This window comes from Octodon degus, unplaced genomic scaffold, assembly GCF_000260255.1.
Source record: "Octodon degus isolate 3935 unplaced genomic scaffold, OctDeg1.0 scaffold00002, whole genome shotgun sequence".
NCBI classification, from domain to species: Eukaryota; Metazoa; Chordata; class Mammalia; order Rodentia; family Octodontidae; genus Octodon; species Octodon degus.
Genome location: NW_004524578.1, coordinates 4,147,376 through 4,164,730, shown reverse-complemented (window position 1 = coordinate 4,164,730; position 17,355 = coordinate 4,147,376). Strand labels below are relative to the sequence as shown.

General features: G+C 49.3%; 1 protein-coding gene across 1 annotated transcript in view; it reads right to left on the bottom strand.

Annotated features, from left to right (window-relative positions):
* Positions 1-17,355, bottom strand: part of Pcsk6 (proprotein convertase subtilisin/kexin type 6) — a gene marked incomplete at its 5' end in the record, with an annotated part of 179,965 nt that overhangs the window by 50,358 nt on the left and 112,252 nt on the right. The window contains 2 exons of the mRNA XM_023712203.1: positions 7,371-7,507; positions 10,925-11,113. Of these exons, the coding sequence (XP_023567971.1) occupies positions 7,371-7,507; positions 10,925-11,113 (326 nt within the window). The remainder of the gene's footprint in view (positions 1-7,370; positions 7,508-10,924; positions 11,114-17,355) is intronic.

Genomic DNA, 17,355 nt, shown 5'->3' with positions numbered 1-17,355 from the left:
CCTCCGTGTACTTCCGGAGGGCACAGAACACCTGGCTCTGCAGTCTGCTTTCTTCCCCACCATTCTTTAACCCTTTCTCCTTTTTTGTGGTAGTGGGGATTGAATTCAAGACCTTGTTCTTGCCAGGCAGGCTCAAGCTTTTAGCTGCCGAGCTATACCCTGGGTTCCTTTAACCCTCTCTGCTAGCTGGAGCTTCCTGACATTGCCACTGTTTCTGGAAATCTCAGATTCTGGCAATTGGAGCCTCTCCTCCTACTGCAGCCCGACCTGCCTGCAGCCAGTACCCTCGCTGTGGTAGCTGGCCCTCTCCCCTGGTCAGCCCTGCCTCTGCTCTGCTCTGCTCTGCTCTGCACTCATGATGGTCCAGGGGCATCTGGGGCAGCTCCAGACCTGCCCAGGAGAGTGGAGAGTCAGGCCGCTCATCATAGAGGATCCTGTGTCAGCCTGACCCTGTCCTGTCTGCTCTCTAGGCAGGTATGAAAGCCCTGCTGCATCATGAGAACCCCACCTGAGGTCCCTCCTGCTACCTGGGAGCAGCTGGCCCTACGGAGCGCCCCCAGCATGGGAGAGACAACAAAGCACTTTAGCAAAACTAAAGAAGCACTGATACACTTTTGTTCAGTCTCCATTTCCTGATGGCCTATATTTTCTGTCCTACTGAAATTAAAATTAAAAAGGCAACCAAGAAGGACCCAGAAATGGTAGTGCACACCAGCTGTCCTAGCTGCTAAGGCTGAGGTGGGAGGATCTCTTGAGCACATGGGTTCAAGACCAGCCTGGGCAACATAGTGAGACCTTGTTTCAAAAACGAAATAAAGCAAAAAACCAAATAAGTACAGGCGAGACTGAAAATTTGGCAGGCCTTAAAGCAGATCCCTCTTGACAAGCCTGTCTGTCCCCACTCCTTCAGGTGGAAGGAATGGCTTTGCTCTGCTGAATTTGGACAGTCCTCTGAGTCTCTGGTGGCCTTAGGGCCTGGGGGTGGTGTTACTGGTTCTCAGCCAAGGAACCATCCCCATCCAGCCTGCCTCCAGTTCCTAAGAGACTGGGACCACATCTCAGGCTCCTGGATACCTGCCTGGCACTGGCTTGTGGCAGAACCCCCTTTTATGGCTGTGTCTGGATGTCCCCCCAAAGCCTCATGCGGTCATAGGTGGGGCTTTTTGGAGGCAGCTGGGTCTAGAGTGTGTGATGCAGATTGATTCATGGTGCAATGCTAGGATTAAGGGTATGAATGGATAAAATATGAGACAAAAAAAGGGCTCGTGGGGTCGTTGCTGGTCGCTTGCTTGTTGCTTGCTGTCAGGAATCCTATTAACATGGAAATTCAGACAATTGCTCTCCACTTTTAAAAGTTCCCACCAAGTCAGGTCAGTGGCTTACAAAGCCTGGTGTGATTCTGTCCCTTGTCTCCCAGTGAATGACTCCATTATTTCTGATGGAGCCTTGCAGGGCTCTCAGCTGCACCACACACCCAGGCATGCTCCTGCCCCAGGACCTTCGCACCTGCTGAGCCCTCCGCTGTGAAAGGCCATTCCCAAGGTGACCGCAGCGCTCGCCTCCTCCTCTTCAAGCCTTGCTCAGACCTCTGTTCCTTCAGGCTTCCTTATCACCCGGACTTGTCCTCTCATCCATTCCTACTGAATCTTTGTCCGCCAGCTTCTCGTCATCTAATGGACTATCACCTTTTGCTTGGTGATCTTGTTTAACAGCTGCTGCATCCCCTTGGACGTAACCTCAGTGTCTGGTGTGGTCACCATTCTGTCCCCAGTGCTTAGAACCTAGTGCAGCCCAGTAAATCTTGGCTGAGTGAAGGCTGAATGGCAGGATGTTTTATTCTTTGGATGCACCAATTAATTCCACTTACTTCTGTGGACCTATCTCTGTGGACCTATTTCTGTGGACTTACTCAAATTCACCTGGAGTTCTTTTGATCCTATGGCACAGTGACTGATTTTTCTTCCCTTTTATTTTCCTATGGTGATCTGGATGGTTTGCTTGTTTCAAATGTTTCTGATTTTTATATTATGTGAAATTTGGATTCCACATGTCTCTATCAGTGTTTAGAATCAAAATGTATCATCCCTTTGTGCCAAAACCAGTGCAAGAGAGGAATGTTAGCAAATTCTTACTCCTCATTCTCATCCCAGCCTCTGTCTTTGCAGAAGCGACATGGGCTGGGGAAGCTAGCAGGACATCTACCGCAGACGTTCAGCTGAAGCCATGGAGCCGCGCCTGAGCTGCAACCAGGGGAGGACCTAGGTAGCACAAGCACTTGCAGAGGAGAGGGCAGCAGAAGCAGAGGCCCCGCATGGGGCAGGCCACGCGTGTCCAGGGAACCCAGGGAGGTCAGTGTGATGGGGAGGAGGAAACAGAACATGAGGAGAAGTGCTGGCAGGTCACAGGCCATGCTAGGGGAAAAAGGTTCTGCTCTCTGGACCACGGGAGGCTGGCGAAGCAGAGCGGCATGTGACCATGAGTTCCAGCCCAGCTTGGGAAACTTAGGGACTTGGTGAGAATCTAGCTTAAAACTAAAAGAAAAAAAAAAAAAATCAAAAAGGGCTGAGGACTTAACTCAGTGGGAAGGATCTGGGTTCAATCCTTAGTACTCTACTGAGAAAAACAAAACAAGACAAAACCAAACCATGGGAAGCCACATGTGATGAGCAGGGGTGACACCTGAATTGTACATCAGAGGCTCATCGGCCGCTGCAGTCACTGTGGGCAGAGGCAGGAAAGCCAGGGGCTGGAGGAGGTAAGGGTATCGGGGGCTGGCAGAGGAGGCACTGGGCAGATGGAGAGATGGGCAGGAGGCAGATGGCAGAGAAGAAGAGGAAATGCTGACTCCTGGCTTTAGTCTGAGCAAGAGAATAGACAGTGGGCTACGCCCACTACCAGGGAGAATGGGAGAAGCTATTTGGTAGTTCAGTCTGTGATGCCACATGCAGGGCTAGGCTCCAGGAGGGGTCTGGAGAGGCAGCCTTCGGGCCCTGTCGCCAGGTCGCATTGAGTGGGGCTGGATGGGACCCTGCACGGGAAGGAAGATGAAGCAGTGGCGAGAAGCACACCTGGAGCCATCAGCATCAGCGAGGGATCCATCAGGGAGGCCAATGGGGAGCAGCCTGTGGGGGGACCGGGAGGCCCAGGAGCGCTTCAGGAAGGGGCGCACCACCCGGGGCCACTGTGTTCCACGCCTTGCTCTCTTCACCTTCTTGGAATGAAGGGATTACATCCCACCACAGCTCTGCAAGGTGAACAGCATCGCCCATGGGCCCCTGAGAAGGTGCAGGCCTAGGAAGGCCCAGGCTCCTGGGTGCTATGTAGGTCTCCTTCCCAAGCTCCGCAGCCTAACCACTGCCCATGTGGCCAGCAGAGTGGCATCTCGACAGGAGACCCAGACTTGGACTTTTACTCTGAGGGGCCCTGAGCAGCCCCAGTCTGGGGGAAGTGGACAGGAGCAGTCTACGTGTGAGCAGCAGACAGACACAGTCAGAAATATGTGGTGGAGGGGGGTGAAGGGTAAAGGGGACCCAGGCACCCTTCGGAATGCACCGGGAGGGCGACGCGGGAGAGGAGCCTATGGCAGCGCTGACCCGGCAGAGAGCCCCATCCCTCCACAGCTCAGAGCCTGAGCCTGTGGGGAGGGTGCAGGGAAAGATCGCGGCCCACAGTCTGTCTACATAGCAGCCCCTTGGGCAAGCAGGGACAGGGCTGCTGCAGGGGCAGGGACTCGGCATGGCGCCTGCAGAGTGGTGAAGGCGTGGGGCGGCAACTGGCACGAGAAGCGGCCCCTCAGTATTTGAACAGTAAGCTGATCTATTTGGGGGCTTTTAAAGGAAAGGACTGAGGAGCTACTACACTTAAAATAAGCAAGTTTCAAATTATTTACATTTTTATGCTTTTGCACTTTTAGAGTTTATAATAGTAACTTTTTTCTGACAGTTATTTTAAAATCCAAAAGAAAGTGATGTTGAGAGGCTGGTGAGATAGCTCAGTGGTCTAAAGCGTCTGCTTAGGCAAGCTTAGGCAGGCACAGGGGATGGCAGTTCAATCCCTGGCACCACATGCTGTGCCAGCCCTGCTCTCAGCGTGGGCTGGGCTGGTCCAAAAATAAAAGAAAAAGAAAAAAAGAAAGTGATTTTGAGAGCTAGAACCCCTATAAATGACTTGATAATTAAAAGTTGGCTTTCTGCCTGAGGCAAGTCAACATTTTTTTTTTTATTTTTTCCAGGACACACACACACGCGCGCGCGCACACACACACACACACACACACACAAAGCTGTGTGTCATAGAGAGTTGGAAAATAACCGGAGCAAGAGAAGGATCCTGTACATCCCTGGGGTGACCAGGAAAGGGCTGGCATAGTCACAGAAACAGGCACAGGAAGCAACCGAACAGTGAGAGCAAACCCGGGGAAACCCTCCCACGGAAAGCAGGGCCTCGGCACAGGCCGTGTGCTTCACTAGGAATCTCCGGACAGACATGGGAAGAGCTTACTGATCTCAGAGGCCACTGCAGGGTATGATCTGAGGACGACTTCAGCGCCTGGCCCATGGAAGGCAGCCAACAAAGCCCGGATAAATACACGACTGAGGATAACAAAGCAGTTGTGAAACAGTACAAGACTATCAGAGAAGTAAGTGACCCAAAACCAAAATTGAGAAAATAATTCCATTTACCTGGCACTAAAAGGAATACAATACTTAGAAATAAGTTAAGCCAAGGCAGAAAAAAAAAAGGCATACTAAAAAACTACAAAACCCATTTCTGAACGATGTTGAAGAAGATCTAAATAATGGAAGAGCACCCCATGTTTATGCATTAGAAGATCTAATATCGTTAAAGTGGCAGGATTCCAACTGATCTGCACATCTAATCTATACCAAAATTCCACTTACATTTAAAAAATATGAAATGTACAAACTTATGCTGAGATTTACATGGGTTTGCAAGGGACTCAGAATAAACGAAACACTCTTGAAGAAAGAAAACTGGTGAGACTCATACATTTTGACTTCAGAATGTACTACAAGGCTATAGCTATCGGAACCGTGTGTCACTGGTAAAGGAGTGCTAGACCAATGGAACAGACGCCAGAGTCTCGACTGATCTGGAGAAGAGAGCGAGATCACACAACGGGCAAAGAGTGGTCTTTTCAACCTACGGTGCTCGGATAATTGAGAGCCTCATGCAGAAGAGTAAATTTGAACCTCTACATTAGACCGTAAAAAAACGAGCTCAACGTGGATCAAAGGCTTAAACGTAAGGACTAAAAGTATAAAACCCTGAAAAGAAACCATAGAAGCCAGCTTTCTGACCCTGGATTAGGCAATGGTGTTGAAGATACGGCACCCAAAGCACAAGCAGTGAAAGAAAAATGAACCAGACTTCATTAACATTAAAAACTTCTGTGCATAAAAGGACACCATTGCTGTCAGGGTTTAGATCTAAAAGGCCACCAGAAGTCTCATGTGTTCAGAGGTGGGGCTTTTAGGAGGCGACTGGATCATGGGTGTGCGCTTATTAGAGGATTAATCCACTTACGAGTTGATAATTGCACTGTGTCAGGTGGAGACGGGGCGCTGGGGCTGCTGCCCTGCAGGGCGTATCTCTTGCTCTGGCTCATCCTTCTCATTCCCTGCTTCCTGGATGCCTAAGATTAAGTAACTGTCCCCACCACGCCCTTCTGCCATGCTGTGTTTGCCACGGAACCAGCTTGTTATGGACTGAACCATCTGAAACTATCAGCCAAAATAAACCTCACCTTTTTTTTTTTTGTAAAATCTTTTATTTATTTATTTGGTACAGAGTCTCATTACATAGTTCAGACTCGTAGTGATTCTCCTGTCTCAGCCTCCCCAGTGCTGGGATTAGAGGTGTGTCCCACCAAGCCCGGTTTCAGTGGCCAGCACCACATGCCCGGGGTTCCAGGCCAGCATGGCACATGGTAGGGCCAGGCAGGCACTCAGACCGCTGAGCTATCTCCCCAGCTCCAAACCTCACTTTCTTTAGACTGACAATGTTGGGTTCTTGGTCTCAGCAATAAGAAGGCTGATAAATACAATCACTCAAGGGAAAAGACAACCCGGAGAATGAGGAAAAAAAATTTCTAATCATATATCTGATCAAATTCTTACAACTCAACAAGCAAAAGGCAAATAATCCAATTTTTAAAATGGGCAAAGGACTTAAAGCATTATCTCTGAAAAAAAAAAAAAAGATACACACAAAAGCAATATAAAAAAACGAAGAGGGCCAGTGTTTTAGCTCAGCAGACTCAGTGACTGCATACAGAAGCTTAGGGACCAGGGTTCGGTCCCCAGTACCACATGCCTTGCTGACCTGACCCCGGGAGCACTGAGTTGGTGACTGAGCCAGACATGGTGGCGCATGCCTGTAATCCCAGTGCATGCGGGCTAAAAACAGGAAGATCACTACAAGTAGGAGCTGCGTGGTAAGACCCTGTACCAAAAACATAAATTAAAAATAAATAAATAAAAGGAAATGAAAAGATGCCTGACATCATTAGTCATGAGAGCAACGGAAATCCAAACCACGCATTCCACTAGCATGGCCTTTTTTAAGAAAGGCCAATGATGAGTGTTAGTGAGGTTGTCAAAAAAAAAAAAAAAAAAAAACTGGATCTCTCATACAATGCTGGCGGAGTGTAAAGGGGTGCCCCCAGCTTGGCTACTCCTCACAAGTTAAGCAAGCTACACAAAGAGTCTGCCTGTGACCAGCAATATCCTATCTAGGTATTGATATGACTAAGAGAAATGAAACGCACAAAAGCTTGCACATGGAATTCATGCAAGCACTTTGCACCATAGCTGAAAGGTAGAAATAACCCAAAATCCATCAGTGTATGAAGCAAGGATGGTATGTGCCCACAGTAAAATACTGTTTGGCTACAGAGGTAATGAAGAGTTCTGATGCATACGACACCACGGGCGCACGGGGAGAGGGTGCAAAGTGGAAGGAGCAGATGCAAAAGGTCACATATTGTGTGGTTCCATTGAGATAAAATGTCCATGACAGACCAATTCCTGAGGACAGAGGTTAGATTAGGGATTGTCGGGGACTGGGGAGGAGGGAATAGGGGTGAGTGACTGCCTAACGTGCATGGGGTTCCCTCTGCAGGAAATGAAAATACTCCGGAATTAAGACAGTGGCGATAGTTGTACAACACGGCAAATCCACTGAAAACCACCGAAGTGTACATTTTAACATGATTAAGATGATGAACTGTGTGCTGTATGAATTTTACCTCCACAAAATGAAGATTCACCTGACACAACATAGTTAAAGGCCTAGGGTTAAGAGGGTTAACACATATGGTTGTTACAAAGTGCCAGAGCCCAACTGACCTTGTTTTTCTGGGTTGCGGACCTGGGATGGCACATCCTGGATTTCCAAGGTCCATTCGCCCTCAGCCTTCTCTCCCCAGCAGTGCACAGTCATGAATTCCCAGTTTGTAAAGCCTTCATTGGAAAAATCCAGCAATCTGCAATTGGAGATGCGGTGTTAGAGAGTGAATGCCAGGCAGTGGGAACCAGCTCAAGGAGGGCCGCGACAGGCCCGGGAGGAGGAAGTCTTCCTCAGCAGCCTGCCCCGTCCAATGGAGGAACACCCCAGGGTGGGGGTGGAGGGCAGAGGGCAAGGTGAAGGACACAGGCCACACGTTCACCTCTGTCACCTCACTGGACCTTGTTAACATCCTCAGAGGCGGGCAGGCAGGCCTGAGGGCACCCAGTCAAAGGGAGGTCTTGGTCCTAGTAACTTCTTCCCATTTTAATTGACAGAACCAGTAATTAAAGGCATTCTGGTTTGCTATAGGCTCCTCAACCAGTAACCAGCAGAGCTGGGACTCGAAGGGGACATTCTGACCTTTCTTCTGTGTTCTTTCCACCATCAGCAGGTGTTTTACAAGGTCACCCACCAACGCCCTCAGTGCTGCCACCTTCCTGCAGAAGGTGTCATCTCCCTCCCCATCCCAGCACAGATCTCATAGAACACACACACACACACACACACACACACACACACACACACACTGCCTGGATGCACAAAAGTGGACAGCGCTGGTCACATGACTCATGTGAGCTTGGAAGGTGCTCACCCTGGAAGCCTTCTAAAAGTGCGTGCTCATGTAGTGAACAGTGCATGCATATTGTTTTAGAGCCAGATGGTGTGCTGTTCTTGCAAATAAGTAAAAACAAACAATTACACAAACTTGGGAGAGAATTGAACCTCCAGGGCTGAGCCAGTTTCCCTGGTCACCTTTGGAAGAAATGACAACGATGGCCCCCTGGTTGTACTCCAGGGTGGGTGGGAGATACCTCTGGGCCTAGTGGGCGAAGGAGGGGGCTCCCTGCACCAACCGCTGAATGCAGACCTTCCCTGACTGTCCCCAGCAACCCAGGCCTTCCACTACTATTGGTTCCCATGTTCAGTTCACGTAGAAACAGAAAACAACTAACTGACATCTCTCTCCCAAGCCCCAGTGTCTTCCAGCTCCAGGGAACAACTCAAAGCTCTTCAATTCTCTTTCTCTTCCTTCATATCCTGATTTTCTATCTCTATTTTGGAATAAGAATTTTTAAACACAGGGATTTTATTGTTCATCCGAAATGTAAATACGTAAATTTTGTGTGATGTGAGATTCCGCTCCCAGCTCGGTTGGGGCTCTCTGAGCATCAGTTGTACAAAGATGTTGATCAAAGGAACATTCTTTGCAGGGAGACCAGTTGGTAGGAAGGCATTCTGGGCTTTCTACTAAGAAACTGCCAAGGTCAAGGCTGGTTTTTCACACACAAAGCCAAGAAGGACCCGAGACACTGGGGACAGAACAAGGACAAAGACTCTTAAGTGGTAAGGTCCTTAGGAATGTCGGCTTACTCTCAGTGAAAAAATCTGGCAACCTGAAAAGCTGCTGAATTAAGTAAGATGGGAAGTAAGGAGATGGTAATAGATCCTAAAACCAAAATCTTGATATAATCACAAAATCTGCCTAAGGGGAAAAAACTGAGAACTCCCCAGACTCAAATGACTGCCAAGTGGCCTCGGGGCAGTGCTTTAAAGTGCTCTGTGGCACTGGGACAGGGAATGCTACTGGAAAGTAGGCAGCTGCGAGGAACAAACCTACCATCCCAAGGGCTCCAGCACATCAGTGGTGAGGAAGGGCAGCCAGGCTCCTGGGCCAAGCTTTCTTATCTATATTATCGCATTCCATTCTTGTAGTATTGCTGTTGTTTTGTAACAGTTCTAGTGTTTACAAATGAGTGAATGACTTTTCCAGAGGAGAGAGAGAAAGCGGAGCCAAGATGCTGGGTCCTAAGTACCGAGCTGGGAGTGGAGGGGTCGGGGTATGGGCCCAAGTCTCCAATGGTCCCTGCTACCTGGCCAATCTGCCATCTGTCACGCCAGCTACTCAGCCTCACAGGCTTTCGGTCAGTTCAGGCCAGTACTTTCTGGGGTGCCTTGGGTGGATACGCAGCGGGGAGTGAGGTGAAGTGGGGGGCCTGGTGAGGAACAGGGAGCACGGGGAGCCCTGAAGCAGACACCACTCTGCTCAGCTTGAGGCCAGGGTAGGCGGGGAATGTGGGCCTGGCTCTGGCTTTCCAAGGAAGGCTAGAAAGTGCACATTCAGATTAAAAATCTCTAAAAATTAAAACAACAACAGAAAGTCCTGGATGAAAAACACTAGCAAGCTTCTGCCCATGGTGGTCTCCAGCAGCAGAGGCAGAGTGCGGCTGAGCTGGCACTCAGGAAGGGGAGAAGCCTCCAGTCTAGCCTTCTGCTAAGAAAGTGGGGGCCTGTGAGGGCTGACCATGCTGGCCAAGCTCCTGGAACCGAAAGAACCGGGGCTTTGTCTTGGGCTGACTCCAGGGCACTGAAGAAAAAGCTGGTGCTGGGGGCCATTGTTACTACGCCCTCTGCAGGCTGCTGGTCCTGAAAGCTGGGAAGAGGGGTGTGGGGCACAGCACAGACACCTCTTTGGGACAGTGGCCCTGGTGGCCTTTCATTGCTGCTAAGTCTACACAAATCAGGCCAAACTCTCTGTCCTATGTAAGGTGATGGAGTAGACAGAGTTAAGGAATAGGGGACTCCTACATGAGGTTCTGCTAAACACCCCGTTTCTGAATAGCCAGACTCTCCTACAACCCAGGAAAGGGCAAGAAACCCCAGTGAGTCACCGGGTCTCCTCAGAGAGGGCATGCCCAGCCCAGGCACTTCCTCTTGGGATGAGGGCATGGCCGCCCATTCTTGTTTTTGAAAGAGCCCAGAAACAGTGATTTGCCCATGAATCTATGAAACCTTCTCTGTTTTTTTTCTCTGATCTCAGCTAAAAAGAGACAAAAAGGCAGCCCTTCTCCAGTCCCAACTCTCCAGTCTACTCACAAGTCGTATGCATCCAAACACTCCTCCTTGTAATTAAATTCGTTAAGAAATGACTCTGGAGCCTTCCATAAGCCATGGACAAAGCCTGAAGAATTTCAGGTCTGTGTCTGAGCACTAGCATTTAGGGGAGAAGGCCAAAGAGTGCACCTTCCCTGCACCCCACCCAAGCCCAGCATCTGGCTGTGCAGGTCCTGAGGGGTGGCCACACTGCATGGGGTGCTTCTGGAGATGACACCACTCTGATTACCTGCATGGCCTCCTATGCCAACTGAATGGAACAGACATGACTTTCAATGTACTTCTAAGACCGACGAAGGCATAGCCAGAATCCCGTCAACTTCCCCACTACACAAACAGCATAGAGCAACGACTCCTCCCTCACTTCTTCCGAAAGCGAAAGTTCTGTAGGATTGTTTTGAAGACCAAGTTTCAGGAAGTGAGATTCCCCACATGCCTAGTCTTCAGACAGGGCCAGAGTCCCCAGAGGGGGTCCTCACATGGCACAGAATTCCGGCCTTACCTCTTTGCCAAAAGTTGAGACTTAGTTCCTGAGGGGGAAATCAGGTGGATCTGGAGGTCTCCCCGGCGTGGGTGTGAGATGGAGATGCGGACCACCACATGCTCCAAGTAGACCACGCGCTGGTCGGAGTGGTCAGCGCAGGCGCTCGTCAGGGCTGTGGTCCGCAGTACGTGAACTATCGGGATACTCCTGTGGAGGAGGACAGCTCAGTGCGTGATGCTGAGTCCGAGCCTCACACACAGGGAGGACCACACACACAAGCACCCAAGCTCGCTCCTGCCCTGGCGCAGCTCTTCCCAGGGAGCAGCTACAGTTTTACTCTCAGACATTCCATTCCGAGTTCTGTCACCTGCCCTAGAAGACTTTGTGGTTCTGGAATCTGTTTAGAGATTTAAAGAATGGGTTCTAGTGCAGCTGTGGGCCAGTCTGTCAAGGGCCCAGCCCTCTGAGGTTCTGCAGGCATCTCTGTGGCCAACTCGTTTTCTCAATGACCTGGGATATGCAAGATGTCAACATCCCTTTACTTTGTTGAGAAGAACAGTTTTGAAGACAGAAGTCACAATGCTACACAACAAGGGCAAGTGTTCTTGAGCTGATTAGCGCCAGGCACTGATCTGAACGTGGATGTGGACTAGCCCATTTCATCCAGAGAGAAAGTGAGGCAGCAACCAGGGTTATGCAGCTCCTGGGCGCAGGAGCAGGCACTTGGGGCTTACTTCCTTTTCCTCAACCTCTGTACCATGTTGTGCAGCATGGACGCTTGTATGGACCCACACTCAAGGGAGCAAAACTTTGAAACTGGCCTGCTTCTGGCTGCCATGCATAGACTGCGGTCCTTCCCTTTCTGCCCTGTGACAGAAGCTGACGATCACGGTTCTCTCTATAAACTGAGGGCAAAGCTGGGAAGGAGCCTGGGCCAACCTCAGAGCTCTCACGGCTCAAGAGTCATTTTCATCAGGATTTCCTGACAAGCAAAGCACACATGGTCTGTGCCCAAAGCCTCCTCCTTGAGCCTGGGTTGGGCCATCCTGCCTGTTCTGCGCCACGACAGCTCACATCTCCACAAAGCCTGGCTCCCTCACCCAGTGATCTACAACCTGAAGAAAGGTAGAGACCCAGCCGCCAGGCGGCAGCACAGTAATAACCCCCACTGCACAGCCAGCGGTTGGTTTCCTGTAGGGAGCACTTTCCCATTATGCCCGACTCTGGGGAGGCATGAAGCGTGTGCTCAGAGCCTCTCAGGAATTATGCTGCTTGGCTCTTTGGGGCCTGAGTCATAAAAAACAACCCAAACAGCTAGAAACAGTGATGTAATTCCCACAGCGCCTCTGTAAATATTTAAAAACATGCTTTGCATGCTCTATAAATTGATTTAGAGGTGCTGACTTCTTTCACTGCCTGCTCCACGCTTTATTATCTGTTTTTACTGGTCAGTGGGCCCCGCCACTGTGGCAGATGCAGAACATGGTGAGATGTTCTGGAGAGTTCCAGGCCCTGCAAGGCCCACATACACCTCCAGGTACCGTGCTCACCTGCTAGGAATGCAAGCCGTGCATGCTGGGTTAGGGGTCCTCCATGCACAGTGGGGAGAGAGAGGTCCCTAATGTTCCCCTGGGACTCCAAGTGTGGCTCTCAGTCCAGGTCTCAAGACCCAAGAATGATTTCACTGGCAAACTTTTAACACTTCCAAGGCCAACTAAGAAGATCAAGGTTAAAAGAGACAAAAGCCATAAAACCTTGTGTCCACACCAACTTTTTTTGCTAATTGGCAGGAGGAGCAATCACTGTACTCTAGAAATAGGCCTAGAATCCTATTAAGGAAGTTTTAATCCCACTGATAATTTAAGCACACAGAAACCGGGTAAAATAAAACACAACCAAACCCCAATCTTTGTCTGCCCCACTGCTATACTCCTGATCCACAGCACCAACACTTGAGAAAAAAAAGACTACCAGGATAAGAATATTAAGAGTCACTTGCATCTGCCTCAGCAGTGACGGCCTCCAGCTGTGGGGGAACAAAAGCAGGCTGGGTTTGGGCACGGGGAGCCACTCTGCTGCTCCTCAGGGTGGCAAGCTGTGGGTGGCGGCACTCAGTTCCTTCAGGAGTTAATGGGGTTGGTTTTCAAAGCCAAAGCATAGCTCTCCTGGGGTACAGCCTGCCTGGGGAGCAAGGTGACTGGAATAATTAGTTTTTATATGAAATCTCCTAACTGAAATCTCTTAGTTCTAGGCCACCAGGACTCTTCATTTCCGTAAGTTTAAAGGAGAGGTGGGAGTCCAGACGGCCCATGACAGCAAGGACAGTGAGCTGTTTCCCTCCTCCAACGGATTCTTTCTGGACTTCTGTACACCTAAGCTACCAAGGCAGGAGCTTCTGCATTTCCTTAAGACAAGAAGAGGCTTCAGTAGTCAAGATGTTCAGAAGCCCAGTAGCAGAATCCAGCACTTTTAAGGACTTGGTGAACTCCAAGACAGAGTGAAAGTCAGTGCAACAAACTGAAACTTGAAAAAGTAAACCCTTCCCCGTCCTATAAGTATTTCAAAGATAATACAGAAAATGCAAGTTGACTGCAAAGTCATGTATTTTTTAGTTTCACCATCTACAAGGATAATTTTTGTCACACGAATACAGTTAAACTGTACTTTAACCATGAAACTAATTCAAGAAAGATGTTACATTTTCCTCGGGAACTGAAAATATTGTTCTGCAATTGAATTCTGAAACTGTGTCTTGGACATAGAGCCATCTTCCTAGGACACTAGAATTACAGGATTCCGGGGACCTGCCTGCAGGCTGATCAATGTGGTTTTCTTTTCCTTTTCTTTCTTTTTTAAAATTTAGCACAGGGTCTACAGGGTGTACAGGGTCTCACTACATAGATTGGACTCGTAATGATCCCTCTGTTTTCAGCCTTCTAAGAACTGGGATTACAGGCGCGCTACCACGCCCAGTCTCAATGGCCATCTCAGTGTGCCCCAGGGGATTGCACACCTGGGATTGCACACTGGCCACTGTGCTCTGCCAAAGCAGGCGCTTTAGTCTGCTGAGCTATCTGGCCGGCCCCTGATCAATGTTTAAGCCAGGGAGACCTCAGACTTGAAAGAAATCGCCAGCGATAGAGGCTTGCACTTCTAGGCAAGATACCTCTCATTACGTGCACGTTCTACACGGTCCCCATTCGTCCTCCGTTCTCTGGAGCTGGTCCCTGCTCCTAAGGGCTCCACATCCTGCTCTTTCTCTCCAAGCCACCAAGATGGCAGCCTCCTTCATGTTTTCTCCAATGCATAAAGATGGGGAATAAAAACTCCTAACTTTCTACTTTCACATCTCTGAGAATCTTATGGCATCAGAGTATAGGCAAAGATAAATATTTTTAATTAAAGAACTGGTAGTAAAGAACAGTGTGGGTCATGGGCTGAAAGCTCCCCCTGCACCTAGGGGGAGGTGGCTTCGAACTCTCCACTTGCCTCTCTGCTCTAACTAGGAAGCAACGACAGGTTAAGTTTGTTGTTCCCGGTGTGAAGCTCACGCTCTAGCTAAGCTTCATGGGGAGACCTGCCACCCTGTAGTTCCAGGGCAAGGTGGGGCTTAGCTCCTCCCTAGACAGCTCTGAGATGATGCTGAGAGATCCACCTGAGTCAGCAGGCAGCGGTACTCTTGGCATCTGCTGGGAAGGAAGGGGTTGCTGAGCAACTGCGCCCCATTGTTGCAGAAGGCGGACCCAAAGGTCAGTCAGAAGTCCTACACGGAGGCGCTCTGACTGAACTTTCCAAGCAGTCAGTTCCTGCAGAGAGGTTAATCAGAGTGCTTTTATTAAATAAAATTCTGGGAGACCAGCTGGGCAGAGTAGGAAGCTTCTAATCATTTCTTAGATCCACAATCTAGACCAATGTTCACCATAGGGCGGTCTGAGATTGAGATTATTGCGTTAATCTGTGGGTTTAGCTGCGTGAATTACTTCCCATTTAGAATTTCCTTTGGATGAAGTTATTTTTGGTTATCATTTAAGGTAGAAATAAAATTTAATAACTTTATAAGAGAAGCTAATCTACTACATTAATTTCGACAAGGCTCTCTATGATTAATTGGGCTATAAGATGTTTTAATATACAACATTTAAATTTATAGCACACATTTTTATTTTATGTGAAATGAGGACTGAATTATCTGGCTTGAAACATTCCTTGCAATGATAATGGTCTAAAATTCAATCTGATGGGAAGTAAAAAAGACAAATAAAATTAGTCTTCATCATTCACAGATTCTCTATTTGCATATATACTTATTAAAATTTACCTGTCCACCTAACCCAGGACTCGTGGCACTCGTGGCACTTTTGTGGTCCTCTGCAGATGTGCACAGAGCAGCAGAATATTCAGATCCGCCACCATGCACACCCCGAGGTCCAACCAGGCCACACTCAGCCTCCTTTGTTTCGGGTCTCAGTGCCACACTCTCCGCCCTTGCGCTCTTCGTCGGTGAGCCTGTCTTACACAAAGCCCCTGTGCACAGTGTGATGGGGCAGTGCTCCAAGCACAAAAAGGCTGCGATGCGGCTTACAGAGCAAATGAGGGTGTCAGATTCAGTTTCGAGGTTCCATTGGCTGCGCCTTGCATCTTAGTGAATCAACCACGGAGGGTGCATGAGGCGTCATCATATAGTAAAGCTTAGGACCGATCATTCACGACCACGAGCAGAAGGAAGCCTCGCTTCACAGTCTCTCCGGGCTCACAAGAGTGAAGGCCTCAGAAGCAAAGCCTTGGGCCTCCTCCTGGCCGTCTCCCATCCCTCTGCTAAGGCAGGTCACAGAACTTGAATTTCTTTTCCTTACAGAGCCTAGAGCTTCTTTTCTCCCAAACCAGCCACAGAATCTAAAAGTATCCCTTTATCTTTCCCTGCCTCTCTGTCTTGGATCTGGCCATAAAGAAATCCTCTGACCTCATCAGATCCCGCACCAGAGGGAAGGAATGCTGCTCAGAGAAGCCAAGAAGAACCTACATCATCTCCTTATTGTTTAATCGTATGTCTACGTCTGTCCATGCCTTACAAAACTAAGCTTTAAAAAAAAAAAAAAAATAGTTCACCCTAGGCTTTTGGGCCTTCTGTCAAATTAAACTTTGATCCAATAAATCTCTGTTCCTATTGATCACGTCTTTTGCTATAGATGCGTTAGCCACGAGCCTTTATGCTGGGCAGAGAGGAGGCCACCTGCTCTAGGGACAGTGGTTCAGGCTGTTAATTCAGTGTCGGTGGCAACTCTATGTAACTACCACGAATAACAAGAAACAGTCACTACTCCAATTCAAACAATAATTTTAGAAGCAAGTAGTCTTTGCAAGTGAAAGAAAACTAGTTCAAAAACTAAACCAGAAGGGTCCTGTGCTGCAGGAAAACAGGGGCTTATGAGTCCACCAGAGCCCGCGGGGGTAGCAGGAGGCAGAACAGAAGGCATAGGCCCAGGATGGCTGCCCCTCGCTGGACTGCACAGCATCTCAGGGGTGTTGAGGCTCTATGAGGGAATGGCCTGAAAGAAGAAATCACAAGCGAGGGCTTCCCTAGACACCGGCTGTGTGCAGAGGTCAGAGGCCTGGACAGATCCGCTGGGAGGGTGGGAGTGGGGCGGAATCTGCAGCGTACAGAGGGCCCAAAGGAGAGAGGGGCTTTCAGCTTCCGTAACACATGTGAGAGCAGCCTGAGAACCCGGGCACAGCGGGGAGCCCCATGGGCCTGGGTCCCTTACATGCACTACACCAGGATCCCACACCTGCTGGCCTCTAACTGGCCACCAATGAGCCACCAGGGCTGACCACTCAGGGTTGACGTCTCAGAGGCAATGTTTCAAGGTGGCAGTGGGCATGGAGAGAAGGGAAGAGGCCTTCCAGGGGAATGTGGGGATCTGTACTTGGGGCAATGCTTTCCGAGTCCCTACCTAGAGGGGCAAGGTGCAAGCTGGAGATGGCACTGGGGTGGAACTCAGCTCTGCAGCACCCCGACCCAGCAAGTCGCCAAACTCCTTATGCCTCAGTCTTTTCCTTCTAGGGAATGGGGATAATAGTTCCTGAACTGCATAGCCTTGCTGGGGGTGACTTAAAGTATGTAAAATGCACACGACAACGCCCACAGCAGGGAAAGTGACTTCACAATAACCCTCCCTCATTTCATCCACAGCCACAAATCCTTCTATGTGGGGCTGTTTGAAAATGAGCATCATGGGCAGCCTGGCTTAATGAAATTCCAGAAATAATGAAATACCAAAAAGGAACCCAGAGGATGTGGTTAATCCAGAGCTAATTTCTGAATATATAAACAGATTATCTGCTGTACAGATAATCCTTAATATTCAAACAGCACAGGGGTTTTGGGATGGAGGTATCTTTCCTTGTGTGTGCACGTGTGTGTGTGTGTGTGTGTGTGTGTGTGTGTGTGT